The sequence below is a fragment of the Aplidium turbinatum genome, chromosome 18 (genome assembly GCF_918807975.1).
Source record: "Aplidium turbinatum chromosome 18, kaAplTurb1.1, whole genome shotgun sequence".
Lineage (NCBI taxonomy): Eukaryota > Metazoa > Chordata > Ascidiacea > Aplousobranchia > Polyclinidae > Aplidium > Aplidium turbinatum.
Window position 1 is genome coordinate 4,844,407 of NC_137489.1, and position 18,168 is coordinate 4,862,574.

The following is an 18,168-nucleotide window of genomic DNA, read 5'->3' on the forward strand; positions in this document are numbered from 1 at the left end:
ATGACTTTCATGGATTATGATATTATTATGACTTGTACCATCTTTAAGCCACCTAGTGGAGTGGGTCTGCATGTCTTGGATAATGAATTAAAAGTCTGGCTGCTCTCTAGTGGTGTTCTAGCATGGGTCTGCTACTATTCGGTGAGTCCGGTTTGGTGAGTTCCTAACCTCTAACCCTAAAACGGCAATGATAATTAGGCTACGATACCCAATAATTTAAAAAAAAAAATTGAAAAAATCACCGAATAGGGATCGGACTCACCGAAATGGGCCATTCCGTTCCAGCATAGTCCGGGAACATCATGAATCTGGGGTAGTAAAAGGATAGACCCTTAGCCCCAGAGGCTCACACGACGACGATGATATATTATGACCTGTAATTAAAGTGTTAGGCTATGTGTTTTTAACTATCATGTTTTTTTCAGGATTTTCAGGCTCAAATCTTCAACACAACCTACCCAACGTTTTCCAATTGCTTTCAGCAAATTGTTTGCACTCTCGTTCCTTGTGGTTATTTGTGGCTGTTAGCATTACCATATTATCTATCAACATGGAAGAAACATTCTCGTTATATTGCTGTTTCCAATATTTTTAAAGCAAAAATGGTCAGTAAAATCTACTGTGATATGTAGCCTAAATGGTTTTATTTGGAATATTAATTTGCTGAACATCATTGTTATGTTTTCTCTTTCAGATTGCAACTCTATTGTTGTGGATATTTGCTTGGATAAGCTTAATTTTGCACATTGTAGATTGGAGCCAATCAATTTATGTACCAAGTGTGGATTTCGTTGTGCCACTGGTTCTTGGAATATCCATGGTAAATATATTAGCAATCACCATGCTAACATTATGTTTTTGAAGAAAAGTTACTAATACCGACATAATTTTTTTTTAATTTTAAGTGAACTTGTATTAAAACTTAATCTTTCTTTGTAATCGTATAATTGTGTATTTTTCCTCAATATATTTTTAAATCTGAATTGCTACGACATATTACAATAATTCGCCTAAATTCTTCTTATTGAATAATAAAATGAATTAATGTATTTATAGAATAAATAATTTCTAATTAGTCTATTTGTAATTTAATTGCTCATTATTATTTTTTGGTCGCATTTGAGTTGTTTGGTTTCTTCCATTTTTATAAGTTTACTGTTTTCAAGGCGTTGGCTCTCTTATTCACCCACCATGATCGCTTAAATGGGGTCATATCTTCTTGGCTTTTAACTGGACATTGGTTTCTCTTTTCTCTCAGTTGGATCATTATTTTTAAAGAAAAAATTGACTTGCTTGTGACTAAGGTAGCTATGGTTGCCGATCAGTATGTGTAAATTGTGTGCTTTTACTCAGTTAACCTGTGAATGCAACTTGTGTATTTCAACATACATGTCATGATTTCCTAGCCAAGATTTGATTTTATCCGCAATTCCGCATGTATGTGTTCTAATAGAGCACAGTATTATGTGTGTTGGACAGTTGGAGTGATATTTTTATAAGCTGTCAAATTGTCTTTTGTAATCAACTATGGAACCTAATGTAAAAGTCTGGATGCTAAACTATATCTTAGCACATATTTTGTATAAACATATATAATTATTTTAAGATTTTTAAGTATCTATCTCATACTACTATCCTGTCCTAGTGCCCAGTCAATCTGCTGTAAGTTTAGTAAGCATCTTATCAATGTTTATTTTAAGTTTTTCATTGTTCAACTAAGGAATTACTGATGGGAACAGAAGTGGTGCAATGTGTGCTCTTTGTCTTGTCATACCTTGGAGTTGTGATCAATTTTATTTTTTGTTTTTTTTCTGACAACCCTTCAACTTTCCAAGGGGATGTAAGTATGTATTTTGTAATGCAAATTGTTTTTATTTTTATTTTATATATATTTGTTTTTCTACAGATGAAATAGCAAATAGATAAAAAATGTGGCAGAAATTCTTGCAATTGAACTATGATTTTTGTTTATGTCTTTATTATCACTACAACACACAAAGTTATATATATTGATCATTGTCAATTAACTTGAACCGCTGGTTGAACTGAATTAGAATGCCATCTATACTCTTAGTCTTAATAATAACTGCATTTAATAGACGAACCTTTGATTTTGTTGCACATTACTCTTGCACATGTCAATTTCAAAAAGTATAAAGCAAATAATGCTGAAAAAGTTTTGTATATATGTGTTTGCATTTTATTCTTATATAATTATATATGTTCTCTGTTTTTAACTTTTTAGATATGTAGGAATGATCGACTCCAGCTTTCTGAATGCAAAAACCCATCTATTTCTCATCCTTCGTCACCACAGACCAGAGCAACGTTTATTGCTAAAGTGTGGTTTAGTTGGATGACTAGGTAACCAAAGGGGTCTTGGCTCGATAACTTTGCGTTTTTTTTTTCCGAGGCCTCCTGATGCGCTGTTTTGTATGTGTGTACCTGTGTTGCTTGTCTGCTGTTTTTGCAAACTTTTTGACTTACGTTTACAAAAAGAGTGGTAATGCAAAATACCGTTATCTGGTAGTGATGGCTGTATACTATAGCCAAGTTATAAAAGCCTTGATACAATGCTCTTAAGGTCACCAGTTTGGCACTACTTTAGAGCATTTGGCTTGAGTCTTTAGCAGGATACTTAATGGCATGCCTGAAGGTGGACACGAAGATTGGCTTCCTTGCCTCGCTGTCTACTTATTAAAAATCTTCAACTACCGGGCGTGAGCCTGTATATGACAAAAAATCTGATCGAAAGGTTGCTTGCTTGTATGTGTTGTTGTGTAGATGCTGATTGCAGTTGAGAATATAACATTACAATTTTGTAACAGAATGCTGTTCACTGGCTACAAACGTCCGCTGGTAGAAAGCGACTTGTGGCAGTTAAACACGGATGACAGATGCTCTACTATCACAAAACAGTTTGATAAGAATTGGAACAGTCAGCTTGACAACCTGAAGTAAGTAACATTATAAAAACGACCCAAGACTATCAGCTTTGTTTTTTTACCCTTTATATTAAAAAAAAAAAAAACTTCTTTAAAATCATTCTGAAGCAGTGTTTCTCAAACTCCTTGTGTCAAAGACTTTATTACTCGCACTTTTGCAAACTCAGATGCATCATAGAAAACACAGATCTATGCAGTGTTGGATGTACCAAGCGTTTTTTTTGTTTTTTTTTATTAGAAAATAAATGGCCCCCGTGAGCGCTATACAAAACCTTATAGTGAACCATAAGACTGGTCCCACAATTAAATTCTATATTACTTGCTTAAATTAAAAAAAAAACTATAGAGTTGTTTTCTTTGTGCTTCACATTTGCATTGTGAAGCTGGGAGTCTATTCTTTCACCATCTGAGAATAGAAGCCCGAACCGTATTGCATTGAGAGGTCACTGACAGTGTAAAGTTAGTCTTTGCTTCATCATCATGCTGCGGCCTGGACCAGATCTCATTTCCCGGTAGCTACGCCTCTTAGCTGATCAATACGACCATTAGAATAAGCATGGTTAAATTTTCTCGTATTTTTTTTAAAAGTATGGAGTCAAAAAAGTTTTTTCAAAATTAAGCCACCGAGACGTGTTCCATTGAAATAAAATTCTGTTCGAGTTTTTTTAGATTCCACATTTACATTTCAGAGAAGAAAAGGTTGGAGCTTTTGCTTTTGACGCCAAACCCAACAGTATTCAGCAATCAAGCTTCGTTGAAGAAGGCAAAGTGTTGATCGAACAACCGAAACGTAAGATAATACATTTTCCAGCGATATTTACTTTGATGGGATCATCTTCGCCTTTACTATCTTTAAGAGTTGATATTTGTCTGCTTGTGTGTTTTTATCTGTTTTACTGTTTTTTTTTGTATTGGATTTTATACATGCACAGCCACCCTTCCTAGCTTTCACAGAGTCAAACCTCTGTGCAATGTGCATTTGACTGTTTATCTCATAACCATACAGTCTCTCTTGTTTTTTCAATTCACTATTGGGTGAGAAATTAATTTACGGTACCCTTCTTGGGAATACTTTCTATGCAACGGTGTCTTGTAATTTGTGTTTTTTGTTTCTTAAATTTACCGTTTACCAAGACAGCAAAATCCGTCATTTTTACATTGATTTAACTTCCACAGACGTTGAATCAATGTAACAATGACTGATTTTGCTGTCTTGGTACTTGAATTTATGCGCCAACTTTGCATCAGGTTGTTCAAGAAAGAAGGTCTCCTTGCTGCTCACATTGATAAAGACGTTTGGCCGCTATAACATAATCAGTGCGTTCTTTTACTTTCTTCATATATGTTGCCTGTTTATCAGCCCACAGCTACTAAAGTAAGTCATTTAGAACTTGTTCTTACGTTTTTTATTGCGATATATCAAATATGGTCGTCGGACCACTCAGCATGCGACAACTTAGCAAGTGCTTCAACTCAGCAATTCCATTTCAGCTACGGTCATGTCAGCAAATGAGATTTACGTGCTCACGTCGCACTTGCTTGGTCATAGCTTGCCAAACCGAATTTACTGACTTGTGACATGCCAAGCTGTGGCTTGCTCAGTTGTTACTTGCTCATTTGCATCATTTACTAACTTCAGCTACTTGCTGAATGTTGCTAGCTCAGTTCTCACTTGCTCAGATGTCGCTTGCTCACTTCACAACTGCTGACTTGTAGGAGAATCATCAAATATAGTTACCATACTAATCATCTGGCCGTGCGGGGTCTGCTACTATTCGGCTAGTCCGATTCGGCTAGTTCCCTATTCGGCTACAGACGGTGACGTAGGATACATGTGGATTTTCTGTGAGCAAACATTTCAATTTAATAGTTCAAACATTTTTCGCTAAATTTCATCTCAATTTATTTTTTATTGTCGGAATGCAAAAGAAACGATATTGTGGAATAAAATACAAAATTCTCTAACTAGCCGAATCGGACTAGCCGAAACGGGCCATTCCCGGCTGTGCGATAGCGAAGCAGATGAGGCGCTGGCTTTCCAATAACAAACACCGCTCACCTCTACTGAGGTGTAATTAATTGGGTGGGCATAGCTGCTGAAGGAGAAGCTTGCTGGGCGTAGTTGCTTATTGAATGTAATGTGAAATTAAGGCAATTTATTGCTTTTGTCCAAATTTTAGACCACCTGGCTATTTTAGATCTGAAGCCGATAACATGTTGCCTACTTTTTTGCGTCATCATTTTTTGCGCACGCATTTTGTCAGAAAGTCAGGGAGGGTTGAGAGAAAGCAAAAAATCAACGACGCAGTTGTAGAGATATGATTAAATCTAATCTTGTAAACTACTCCAGCAGGTGACCCAGCCACATGAAACGGCGACCTATGGGTTGAAACGCACTGCGATTTAGTGTACTGGCATGCGTTTACGGATCTCATTGGCAATGGTTATCAACATGAAGTAACTTTATGGTCCTATTGATCGACTTGTAATATGATCATTGGGATTTTTTAACATGCAGGTTTTGCAGGCATTACTTCACTCGTATGCCCACCCCAGATGACTGGCTAGCTGCACGCATGGTATATTGCGTTATAGTTTATTCAATCTCAGTTTTATGTTCACTTTTGTTGGCGTACCGGTACGTGTCTGAGTAGCTAGATTTCTCAATTGACCGCATCTGATCGGAGAACATACAAAGTGAGATTAGACTCGAATTACTGTACATTAAAAAATCTTTTTTCATTACCAAGTCTCTGTTATATTGTTCGTGTGGAGCAAAGTCTTTCAACTGAAGCGTTTCTGCTTTGCAGCTACCTCATTGCGTTCATATCAAGTGACAGCCCTCAGTGGCAAGGCTACTTTCTTGCTATCTCCATGTTCATAGTAGCCCTTGTCGATGTGGTGTTTCACCAGCACTTTTTTCATTTAGCGAGTATAACCGGATTGCGGGCCAGAACGGCTGTTATGGCTGCTATATATAAAAAAGTAAGCGGTTGCTTTCTGAATCGTTTGGTTCGTGTATTTTTCTTGTGTAGAAAACAAACCAAGAATAACATTCCCCTCTATCAAGAAAAGAATTAATTACTGTGCGGTTATTATTGGTTATATTATGTATTTCTATTCGACGTCAATTTCTATTGTTAAAATAGTATAATATTTAAAAATTTCACTTGCTCTTGTCTCGCAGGCTCTAGTTCTCTCGAATTCAGCTCGAAAGCAAAGCACGGTTGGCGAGATAGTCAACCTTATGTCCGTGGACGCTCAGCGCTTTGTAGACGCGATGAATTTTGTTCATTGTATTTGGTCAGGTTAGTTTTGCCACTGACTTTCCCTCAGTTGTTTTAAACTTGAAACGCGGCGTAGTGACGTGTTTGTTCAGTGGTGGATCGCCCCCTCCCCCAGAACACAGAAAAGTAACTTTATTCACGGTGTGTATGCAAGGTTAGATTAATGTAGACCCACACATCATGGTGTTTTGTTAAAACCGTCCTTGCTAAGACTGTGGTAGCGTCGCCATTTAACATTTTTAATTTGTCTTTATAGTGCCATTTGAAATATCTCTGTCTTTATATTTCTTATGGATGATTCTTGGTCCATCTGTACTTGCCGGCTTGGCTGTGATGATTCTGCTTATTCCAATCAACGTCGTGTTTGCCTCTAAAGCAAGAACATTGCAGGTGGATTTTTATCTATTTGTAAAACAATCAACTCTCGTTTTACTTGGGTGTATTTATTTGTAGTACTATAAATCAGGATCTAACGAAGCTTTATCATTTCATGATATATTTTAAATGTATTGCTTTTCAGTGTAGACAAATGAAACACAAAGACGAACGGATTAAAATGCTGAATGAAATTTTAAACGGCATAAAAGTTTTGAAGATGTACGCTTGGGAAATGTCCTTCCAGGTACGTTGAATGCAACAGCTCAATAGGTAGCTCAAGTGTTCAACAGCTCAACCACTCGACATGCGACAACTCAGCACGTGCTTCAACTCAGAAAATACAAATTTCAACCGCTGCCAAAGTCAGTACATGAAATTTTCAGCTAGCATCGGACTTGCTTAGTTATCGCTTGCTAGACTGAATCTGCTGACTTGTGACATGCCAAGTGTCGGCTTTCTCAGTTTTTACTTGCTTAGTTATCGCTTGCTAGACTAAACCTGCTGACTTGTGACATGCCAAGTGTCGGCTTTCTCAGTTTTTACTTGCTTAGTTATCGCTTGCTAGACTGAACCTGCTGACTTGTGACATGCCAAGTGTCGGCTTTCTCAATTTTTACTTGCTTAGGTTCATTGTATGCCAACTTCAGCCACTTGCTGAAATGTTGCTCGCTCAGTTGTCACTTGCTCAACTGCCCTGTGCTGAGTTATTCAGTGGCTTATTTAGTGCTCTGTTTATAAACTCACTGGTGTCATTCGGGATGTAATTGATCTCACGCATAAGCTGACAATGTTCCAGACCATAGGCTGGTTAATCTTCATGTCATCTGCATTGAATTGTCACATGCAAAATAGTTTATAAAAGTGATATACTGTATATAATAAAAAAAAACAATCGACCAATCGACAACTGCAGGATAAAGTTTCGGAGATACGAAAGAAGGAGCTGAGGGAGCTCCGTCGTTCAGCCATCCTTACCGTTGCGGAAATGTTCACTTTCTTGTGCGCTCCTTTTTCGGTAAGGAAACGATTTCGTACATGTTTTCTACTATTAAACTTTGTGTTACCATGGGTTGTTCGGTTACCTCTTAAGCGGTAAAGAATATGATGGTTCTACTTTCAGCACGAAGTTGCAATCACTCATTAGCACAACAAGCATGTGCACTTGCATACTTCATATCTTACATGATTTTATATTACAATTTGAATTCGCCTAAATAGACGTTTGAACAGATGCCGCTTAGCGAAATGTCACTATACTATTGCCAAATTCTGCCGCATGAACAATGAAGATGTATCACTCTCCCGCAGTTTGTTTGGAAATTCATTTAAAAAATTCCAAAGAAACTCCATCCCTCACGGACACCGAAGTCACCCGCATGCCATCAAGACTATTCTTATATCATTTTCACTACGTTTTTCATCATTCATGATCGATCGATGTGGAGGCAAGGTGTGAAGGCGATTGCGGCACTGAGAGGTGAATCCGGCCACCCTCGGTAACAGGGACATAACCGGATTAAAACTGGACTACTACTACTACTACTACATGATCATCACTTTAATATCATGCTCAAATAATAATTAATGTAAATTCCCGAACCCGTCAGTTATCGATTCCTATTTTAAAGCCATACCACTGTGGTTGCTACGAACACTTCACTTCATTTTATTTAAAAGCGACACACTGCTGTACATAGTTTTTTTTTGTATTATAAGCTCAGTACCGTACGTTTATTCTTAAATGCTCGTGTTTTTGATTTTTCTTTTTTTTGTGTTGGTTGTAAGGTTCAGTCGTTCCCGCATAGCTTCATCAACTGGCATACCTCCAGTTGCTTTAAGTATGTGCAGCCGCCAACTGGTTCTTTCAACTAATTCATTTATTTTAAACTGTTAGGTTTGGTGGCCGTGCTTAATTTACTTTCATCTACGTAACCTTTAAATCTGCATCGCATGCACGTTTCAAACTTTATTGATTTTGCCACCTTTTCCTTTTGTTGGTTTTTGTTCCTGTGCACTATTTGTAACTTTATTGCTGTTGTTTTATTGTAACTTGTTGCTGTTGTTTTCCGACAAAAAAAAATTAATTAAATTGCTGTATTATTCTAATAAAGACTTATCTTTATCTGTAAGTCCAACTGCTTTCAGGTTTCCATGGCTACGTTTGCAGTGTATGTGTTGTCAGATGAGACTCATGTGCTTGACGCTCAGAAAATCTTCGTTTCTCTTTTTCTCTTCAACTTACTCCGGCTTCCACTGGCTTTGGTGCCAATAACTATGACTACTCTAGTTCAGGTTGGTTGTAAATTATGTTGAAAATTTAAATTCAAAAATACATTTCTGTGCATGTAGGACTCAGCCTTTCAACAATTGCAATTGTGGTAAGCTTACCATTGTTTTGCGGCGTCGTCATGATCTTGTATTTCTGCAATTGGTCGAGGATTATTTACGTTTACAGTTGTATCTCTATGGACTATTATTTTACTACACTATAATGAAGTCTGTCCAGTTGGAAAACTAAATGCTTCAAAATCTATGTAATGGTGATGTTCCTCAGTTGTGGTATAAAAATCACAATAAATACAAAATGAATGCATCGCTGTAGTTGTGATTGGGGTGCGGCACTAACTCACTCGATGTACCAAACACAAGAAAGGAGCCAATCTGTGTATAGCTCCTGCCGTAACTTCGTCTCTCTTCCGAGCAGACAGGAGTTAGTCTCAAGAGGATTGAGTCCTTTTTGAACCACGAGGAGATTAACCCAGGAAGCGTTGATCGAAATCCAGGAAAAAGTCTCGGAGAAAGCGCGATTCTTGTGAAGGACGGAACGTTTAAATGGGACTTGGAAGAAAGGGACATTTTGTCAAAGTTAGTTTTCTCAGTGGTGGCATGAGATTTTTTTAAGAGTTCTCGTAACTATGAATCTACCAATAGGTGTTGCTGCTGCTGCAAAGGTCTGGTTTACCTTATTTTTTTACATCAGCTAGCTTATTAATATTCGCATAGGCCTACTTGTTATGTATCTACTGTCCACTGATTTATGTCGATTTTATTGTCTTTCTTTTTTCCATTACACTGGTTAACACAGTTTTTGGTGCAACAAAGATATGAAGGGTTTTCGATGGTGGGGAATTCGAAAATGAAATCCGTTTTCGCTTATCAAATCTGTTTTTTCACTGCAGCCATCACACTTTGCAGAGTGATGGCTGCAGTGAAAAAAAAAAACGGATTTCATTTTCGAACTCAGCGACCCAAATTTATCTTAAAAACAATCATTTTGTTCATACACCAAAATGTTGGTTTCAAACTGTTGACCAGTGTTATCCTTCTCTCCACTGTGATCAGTGTGCACTGTGCAGGCATTCAACATTGAAATATGAATACCCTTTCATAATCCAACTCACTCTTGTTTGGAGTCTTGTCGCTTTACTCCATCTGGGATCACCGGCAAGGATCATGCTCCTCCACACCAGTCCAACCAGCACCTACTTCACTCATAATCTTCTTCTTTCCTCTTTAGTGGTCTTTTCCAATCTCTCCAAACAAACAGCCATTTTATTTTGCGCTTTTTATGATTTATTGCGAATTACAGATGAAATATAACAGACTGGAATTAACGAAAGACAAAAATTTGCAGTCATCCAGTCAGCTGCTTACATTTCTTGCAAACCTTCAAGTGTCTCGCTAGAGTACAGCAGCAGATTTTGAGCTGTGCTGAACCTTGGCGCTCATACCAACCCACCACGCTACCTCTTCATGATTTGCATTTATTTCTCTTCGAATTATCTGAACTTTTCCTTAGCATCAACTTGTCTGTGGTGCGAGGATCATTGGTGGCCGTGGTTGGGCAAGTTGGTTGTGGAAAGTCATCCTTGCTTTCAGCACTGTTGGGAGAGATGGAGAAAATCACTGGATATGTCGGTGTCAAGGTGAACTTCTATTTGAACTCATTAATCGATAGTTTTTGCGTTACTCTTTTTGTAGTTAAAGCAAAACAGGGCTGCTCGAATCGGAGGGATTTTGGCGTATCCGGAGTCGTTGGAAAAGGCCGACGCCGGCTTGGCACAAAACAATGAGCAATTAAAAAATGCAATCTTTTTTCAAAATATTGTTTCGTCTCTTTTTGCGCTCTAAAACTTTACCAGAAATTAGAAGTGTTTATTTTTTGTGAAAGTCGCCGTTTCAATTTCTATATCACTTCCAATGAAATAAAACTTAAAAAAATCTGGCAACACTGAAGCCGAAATCGTCCAGTTATAAACTGAGGGGTTGGAGTCGTATATGTTTCGTCCAACTCCACAGCTCAGGTTGTAAAGCGACATTTACTCAATTTAACAGATAAGTAGGAGCTGAAAGACGTGCTGCTATAGGGAAAAACGAAGATTGCCCTCCCTTGGTGATGAACACTTCTTAGCTGACAAATCAGTCCTTTTTCTTTTTACGTTGATTAAATGTTAATATGTTAAATGTTAACATCGTGAATCTGGGGTGGTAAAAGGATAGACCCTCGGCCCCAGAAGCTCAGACGACGACGAAATGTTAATAAGTTTGAAACTGTGAAAAAGGGCGGATTTGCTGACTGGGATATGAGCGCAAACAGCTGCTATGTAACTGTACTTCAGCCAACAAATCATGTTGGATTTACATTGTTTCAACGACTAGCGCCGTTGAAAAGAAGTGCAAAAGTGACTGGATACTGGCAACTCGACAAAAAGTAGTAGAGTCTCATCATAAACGTATTCGCAAATGCTTTGATAGCAGGAATCATTTTGCTAGCATGGTTTGCCCTGTAGCTTACCCTTAGCCAATATAGCCATAAGTTAGTAAGTAGCTAATGTCGCTCTCGGCTTCCCGGTGCTTGTGCAAAAATAGTCAAACTGCGAGCAGGGAGCACTTCATACCGACTGACAGTAATGGTTGTTAACTGATGTATTTTCTATCGACAATTGTTGTCGTCTGTTGCTTACTTTCAACCAAGCCATGCTGCAGGGCTCTGTGGCCTACGTACCTCAGCAACCTTGGATTCAGAACATGAGCATTCGTGAAAACATAACCCTCGGAATGGCCGTGGCCTCCCACAAATACCAAGACGCCATTGAAGCTTGTGAACTGAAACCGGATTTGGCGACATTTCCCGCAGGGGACGACACTGAGATCGGGGAGCGGGTAATTAAAAATAGCAGAAGAAATAAATTCTTGTTCACATTTTCTTACCTAGACAGCAAATCAGTATTATCACGTTAATTTTCGTCATGTTTCAAATGAAAATTTGTCACTGACTTTGATACTGTTTGCTTTGTACAGCGCTGAGATCAAAGCGTATCTGCGAGGCGTACAGCAATATGTAAAAACACATTACTAGTCTTGTTATATCGAAATAAGTGCTTAAAGCCATATCACTGATTACTGTTTAATAGTTTGAACGAGAAAGAGCATTATCGGTATAATGCCAGAGTGTTTGGCATGACCTGACCTAGATGTAAACCCAGTGTATGGTAGAAGCATTACAAGCGGCCACTGAGCTGTTGATATTGTTAGTAATTGCAATGTTGTCGCAGGGAATCAACTTGTCTGGTGGCCAGAAGCAACGTGTATCCCTGGCACGAGCAATTTGTCAAGATTCCGATGTATGTTTTACTTTGATTATTTTGTCACTGATGATTGCTTTGCCATCTGTCATATGATTACTAGGGTGCGGCTGATGCCCCGACCTGAAGCAAAACACCCTAACTTTTCTTTATAGGTGACACTTGGTACAAAAACAATATTTATGAAGTTTAAGACCAATCTATAAATGTTTAGGGGGTCCAGATTTGAATTGAAAATTGAGAAATTTGGTACTTAACCCTTTAAGGGACAATGGTACATATGTGTACCATTAAAGTTTTGGGCTTCCGCAACTAAAATAAACATTTTTTTTGTTAATTTTACATTTTTATGGTATTCTGCTACATTGATTGTTCAATATAAAATTAGAATTTCGAAACTCTGGATCATTTTTCACACATTTCAAAGACTGTCGGTTTTTGAGCAGTTAGCGCAGTACCACGGTGACGTCTGTTCACGGTATGTTTGTGGAAACAGCAAGCAGCAGTTTGTTCTATTTCATTCAGAAACATAAAGGATAGTTGTTGTATTGTAATATATAAACGTTTTTACCTTTGTTGAAAGTATTTTAGTATTGAAAAAAATCATATAAATTTTATGGTACATATGTGTACCATTGTCCCTTAGGGGAAATATCAGATAACTTTTCAAATCTTATTGAGGTGCCTGTAGGTAGGCAGTGTGTTTTCGTGTTGTTGCTGATTCGTAGCTCTTTAATATCATCAAATGTTAATAGCCTATGTACATATATGCAAACATTGCACCAGAAAAACACTCCAAAACAGAACAAGCAATATATGTATTGAGTGTATGGTCCACTTGTGCTATGTAAATGGTAGAAATTGCTTCTCATTGTACCATGAGTGTGGCTAACTTTACTGAACTGTCACTATTATACTTGGAAGACATATACAACCAAGCAACCACACGGCATTTAACATAATGGATTAAAATTGAACATAAACTATAAGCTACAAACGTTTTCGGCCATACACACGTTAGCCCTTATCAAGTAACAAAAAATAACTGCTTATCATATCTACAATGAAAATGAATAACTGATCTAAACACTGAATTGAAAAACGAAATGCAAAATGAAACGGCAGAACATAGAAGAAAGGCACATCACGTGGCGTTTAAATTACACCAGGCAAAGACGCAACATATGACGTATCAAGAAAAGACGTTGAGTAGATAAGAAGCACCTGAGGCAAACAACTGTGTATTGAGGCGAGGATTGTATGATTTTATTAGCAAAGCCTCGTGGATTTTAGTGTCGAATTCGGTGAAACATTTACGCATAATTCTAAAGGACTCCAAGGATGGTTTGTTATTTGAACATGTTTGACAATCGAATATGTGATCTTTAATGGCACTTTGCTTGTTCAAATTAGTTAAATCCAAGTGCTCCCTCACTCTCGTGGCCAAATGCCGCGTAGACATACCGATGTATGTACAATTCGCGTCATGCGAACAAGTCATGCGAACGCGTCACTTGCGAACAACGTCATGCGAACGCGTCACTCCCTCCTACTTGTGTTCAAATGTCGTGTACAAGTTCACTTGTTCGCATGACGCGAATTGTACATACATCGGTATGTCTACGCGGCATTTGGCCACGAGAGTGAGGGAGCACTTGGATTTAACTAATTTGAACAAGCAAAGTGCCATTAAAGATCACATATTCGATTGTCAAACATGTTCAAATAACAAACCATCCTTGGAGTCCTTTAGAATTATGCGTAAATGTTTCACCGAATTCGACACTAAAATCCACGAGGCTTTGCTAATAAAATCATACAATCCTCGCCTCAATACACAGTTGTTTGCCTCAGGTGCTTCTTATCTACTCAACGTCTTTTCTTGATACGTCATATGTTGCGTCTTTGCCTGGTGTAATTTAAACGCCACGTGATGTGCCTTTCTTCTATGTTCTGCCGTTTCATTTTGCATTTCGTTTTTCAATTCAGTGTTTAGATCAGTTATTCATTTTCATTGTAGATATGATAAGCAGTTATTTTTTGTTACTTGATAAGGGCTAACGTGTGTATGGCCGAAAACGTTTGTAGCTTATAGTTTATGTTCAATTTTAATCCATTATGTTAAATGCCGTGTGGTTGCTTGGTTGTATATGTCTGTGGCTGAAGAAAGTAACCTCTTTACCAAAATTGTAATACTTGGAAGATGTTTCTGTATGAATGTGGGAATTTCTGACTTCCATCATCAAGTTATTTTGCATGAAAACAACACTTTCATAATAAAAGTGGTGAATATGGGGCTGAGTTGACCCCCTATATGTGTTGAGTGCAATGTCCACTTGTGCTTTGTAAATGGTAGAAGTCGCTCCTCATTGTACCATGAATGTGGCTAACGTTACTGAACTGTCACCATTACATTTGGAAGTTGTTTCTGTATGATTGTGGTAATTTCTGATTTCCATCATCAAGTTATATTGCGTGGAAACAACATTTTCATAATAAAAGGGGTGAATATGGGGCTGGGTTGACCCCCTAAATACCTAACATTGAATAGTCGTGTGGGTAAAATCTTTAAAATCACAAGACTGTAAAGCGAAAGTGCTTATGAAAAACAATAGGGCTCCTCATATGAAGCAACTATAATCAAAAGAGTTGTCAACAAAATTTCCCCTAAGGGACAATGGTACACATATGTACCATACCGTTTTATAATAAACAAACAAACAAATTTAAAAAAAAATTCTTAAATTCAATTTAAGTTGCCATTTTAAACTACAAAACATATTTATTTTGAAAAAAACTTTCTTAGAAATATTATATCCCTTAAAGGGCTAATTGCCATAATCGTGTAGTTTTACAGTGCTACATAGTCCTTCATTTATCATGGTAAATTCTGTATTTAAGGTCATCTAGGCTCCACAGTTGCAATGTTTCACACAGTAGGCTATTATCATGTTCCATACTATTTTTTAACAAGTAAGGTTTTGCAAGCAGACAGCCAAACACTAATTTGAGAAGTTACGTGACAACCTATTGCAAAATATGCTTGATATGTAATTGCTGGAGAATGCAAGTATTAAGCAGTAGAACAACATAGTCTGTGTATTACTATTAGCCAGCACAATACACAACTTTTATTAAATGTGAGTGACTGAAATCTTCCTGGTCACTATTGTCAGCTTTACCTTGAGAATCGCTAAAAGTGAAAACATGCCTATGTGATGTCATAATACCTTCAAAATGACTTACCACTGTTTAGCTCAGTCAAATACCTCCAGTTTCAGTCTAGTAAGTGCAGATCATTTCTAAGGCATTGTTCCCAGGTGCAGAATAAGGTTAAATGTAAGGAGTCGTCACAGAGCACTTCTCCTATATCAAGACAAGGCTCCTAACCATTTTAATTGTGACAACTTAGGAATGGTGAATTACCTTAGACATTTAGTATGCTTTGTGGTGAAACATGCATAGAATCATATTTATCAATTGCAGAATGCAGTCCAGAATCAATACGTGTAGTTTGTATTCAGTTGGTAGGCTATTTAATCGAAAAAAAGTTTGCTAGGCTATGTCTTCTTATGCACAACATTTCAAGAATTTCAAATGAAGATTAAGAGAGACAAAGGCAAACCACTAAAAATATACAAAAATTTCAGAAAAAGCTTAGCAAAACCTTTCCTTTCTGGCCACGCAATGTAATGAAAAAAATAGCAATGAAGAAGACATGCTATTCCTTATCAGTATACAAGGCAACCGGGAAGCAAGTATGGCTGGAAAAGATAAAGTGTTAGAAGCAAAAGTAAAAAAGATCAGTACCAGGCCACAACAACAAGATAGACGAGTAGCAAAGGAGGAGACCCGAGTTAATGGCATAAATAATGCTATTCATTTAGAAGCTGAGGATGAGGATGACGTGGACAACGAGCCATGCATATATTCAATGATTTGTGAGGTAGAGGAAAAACACTCTCATGAAAGAAGATCAAAAACAGGAACAGCCATGTTCATTCCTCATGTCATAATGAAATCTCCAGGATTAGTCTCTGCAGCAATCAGAAACAGCATTACACCAACTGCCTTATCTCTTACTCTCCATTCTATGGTTCAAGCCTGTTCTGGAGATGCTTTGAAGCTAAATCTCCATCCATCTCAGTCACACAGACACAGAGTTGAAACAGCGCAATATACCTCATAAAAAATTCTCTCCGCATGGTCACCACCTGCTGTTGGTGCTGTACATTAGGATGGAAAGCTTCTGGAGACTTTAACCAGCAAGTAGAAGCAAGATGAAAATCTCCGAGTTTTGATATCTGGCATCGGTGGCATTAAATTGTTGGGTGTTCCAATAATTCCAACCCATTCAACAGAAACAGCTGGAGCACTTGTGTCCAAAGTTACCATGCAGTTGCTTGAAGATTGGAATTGCAAAGATTTTGTTACATCTCTTGATTTTGACACAACAAGCTGTAATACAGGGCATTAAAACTGGTGCTTGTATACAACTTCAAGAAGATATAGGTCGCCCCTTACTTTAGGCTGCGTGTAGGCACCATGTGGGTGAAATAATTCTTTTTAAGGTGAAAACCTGTGGTGAAATGATATGTAATTATGTATCATAGAGTACTGAAACACAAATGTTAGAATGTCACTTCGTAATATCTAAAGTTTAACTCAAAAGCAATAAAGGAGTGTTTATATTAAATTTATTATGGTTAAAGCCTACACAGCGCTGTGGTAAACGGCATTAAAAGTATAAAACACTGGATTTCTAGTGTCAGTTATGGTATGTTCTGAACAGGGTATTCATTCAAAGAATTTGCAATCCGAAGACACCATTTTTGAAACTTTTTGCAAAGTATGCTTCACAGATTTTGCCTAAACTTAGAACGTTTTGCCAAAATTCTGCAAAAATTTAAGAAATTCCATTGCACAAAGTATGCAAAATTACCCCTAAATTGACACACTTGTTCTAAGTGAAACCTAAGCTTCTGTTCACAGCATAAAAACTATAATTTGCAATAATTTACAAAAAATTAGCTGGTATCACATGAGCAATGAATATACAAAAATCACTCAAATTGTTTTTTTAAACATAAATCACTCAATTTAATGTCAAAATTGAAATTTGGGAAAATCGATAATCCTATAAAAGTTTGATTGCAATCTGGACCCCCTAGACCTTATTCAATTTTGCTGAAACTTCATATTTAAGCTTTGTAGACCAAGCCTCACCTCCAAAAAAAGTTAGGGTTGCTACAATCAAGTTTTAAATTTTACGGGGCATCAGCCGCACCCTAATGATTACTTAGACACTGTTTTAACACGAATTCTGACGTTCTTGCAGCATTGCATTGAAGGCACATGCTTTACACGTAGAAACAAACACAGCTTGAGTTAACTAGGTAAGTTGTTAAATAAAGTGACTTGCGTTCTTCTGGTGACTAAAGGCTACTAGGTTACCTCCTGATGTCAAGGATGATACCTAGCTTTTATTACCGACAGTTTCACTCTGTCTCAAGTAAGTTGTGATACTGTTATTAGTGGGGCAGCAAGTTTTTACACAAGTTCTTCATTCAGTAGAAAATACGTGTGCTGTACTGTGTATGTTGATGGTTATATAACGTTTATTGCCAACTTTATAAGTTTGCTTAGTCTGCACCAGTTTCATAGATGCTCTTTGCTTATGCAATAACCAGAACCGAAGCTTCATTTTAAACACGAAGTGGTCCGAAAATTAATCACGAAATGGTCCGAAAGTTAAATTTTTGTTCGGACCTATGACAGAACTCTGACCGTGATTCTTGCATTTCAGATTTATTTCTTTGATGACCCCCTTAGTTCTGTAGACTCGCATGTTGGACGGAAGATATTTGAAAAAGTGCTAGGATCAAATGGCTGTCTGAAGTCGAAGGTTAGACCCATATGTCGTTTTGGGAAAGGTGCTATTTGGTAATGAATTATGCAGACTAAAAAAACGCA

General features: G+C 37.5%; 2 protein-coding genes across 2 annotated transcripts in view; both read left to right on the forward strand.

The window, feature by feature from the left end:
• LOC145787907 (multidrug resistance-associated protein 1-like) lies at positions 1–4,516 on the forward strand. The gene is made up of 9 exons (XM_082599745.1): positions 1–141; positions 426–605; positions 695–820; positions 1,167–1,304; positions 1,721–1,840; positions 2,246–2,364; positions 2,829–2,957; positions 3,635–3,735; positions 4,437–4,516. The coding sequence occupies exons 1-9, from the start codon at positions 1–3 to the stop codon at positions 4,514–4,516; spliced, it is 1,134 nt and encodes a 377-aa protein (XP_082455871.1).
• The window catches only part of LOC145787100 (multidrug resistance-associated protein 1-like), a 26,854-nt gene continuing 12,954 nt past the window's right edge, over positions 4,269–18,168 (forward strand). Inside the window, exons 1-12 of the mRNA XM_082598823.1 lie at positions 4,269–4,320; positions 5,756–5,930; positions 6,133–6,253; positions 6,489–6,622; positions 6,753–6,854; positions 7,524–7,625; positions 8,756–8,902; positions 9,315–9,475; positions 10,410–10,536; positions 11,597–11,773; positions 12,166–12,234; positions 18,002–18,100. Of these exons, the coding sequence (XP_082454949.1) occupies positions 5,820–5,930; positions 6,133–6,253; positions 6,489–6,622; positions 6,753–6,854; positions 7,524–7,625; positions 8,756–8,902; positions 9,315–9,475; positions 10,410–10,536; positions 11,597–11,773; positions 12,166–12,234; positions 18,002–18,100 (1,350 nt within the window). The 5' untranslated portion in view covers positions 4,269–4,320; positions 5,756–5,819. The remainder of the gene's footprint in view (positions 4,321–5,755; positions 5,931–6,132; positions 6,254–6,488; positions 6,623–6,752; positions 6,855–7,523; positions 7,626–8,755; positions 8,903–9,314; positions 9,476–10,409; positions 10,537–11,596; positions 11,774–12,165; positions 12,235–18,001; positions 18,101–18,168) is intronic.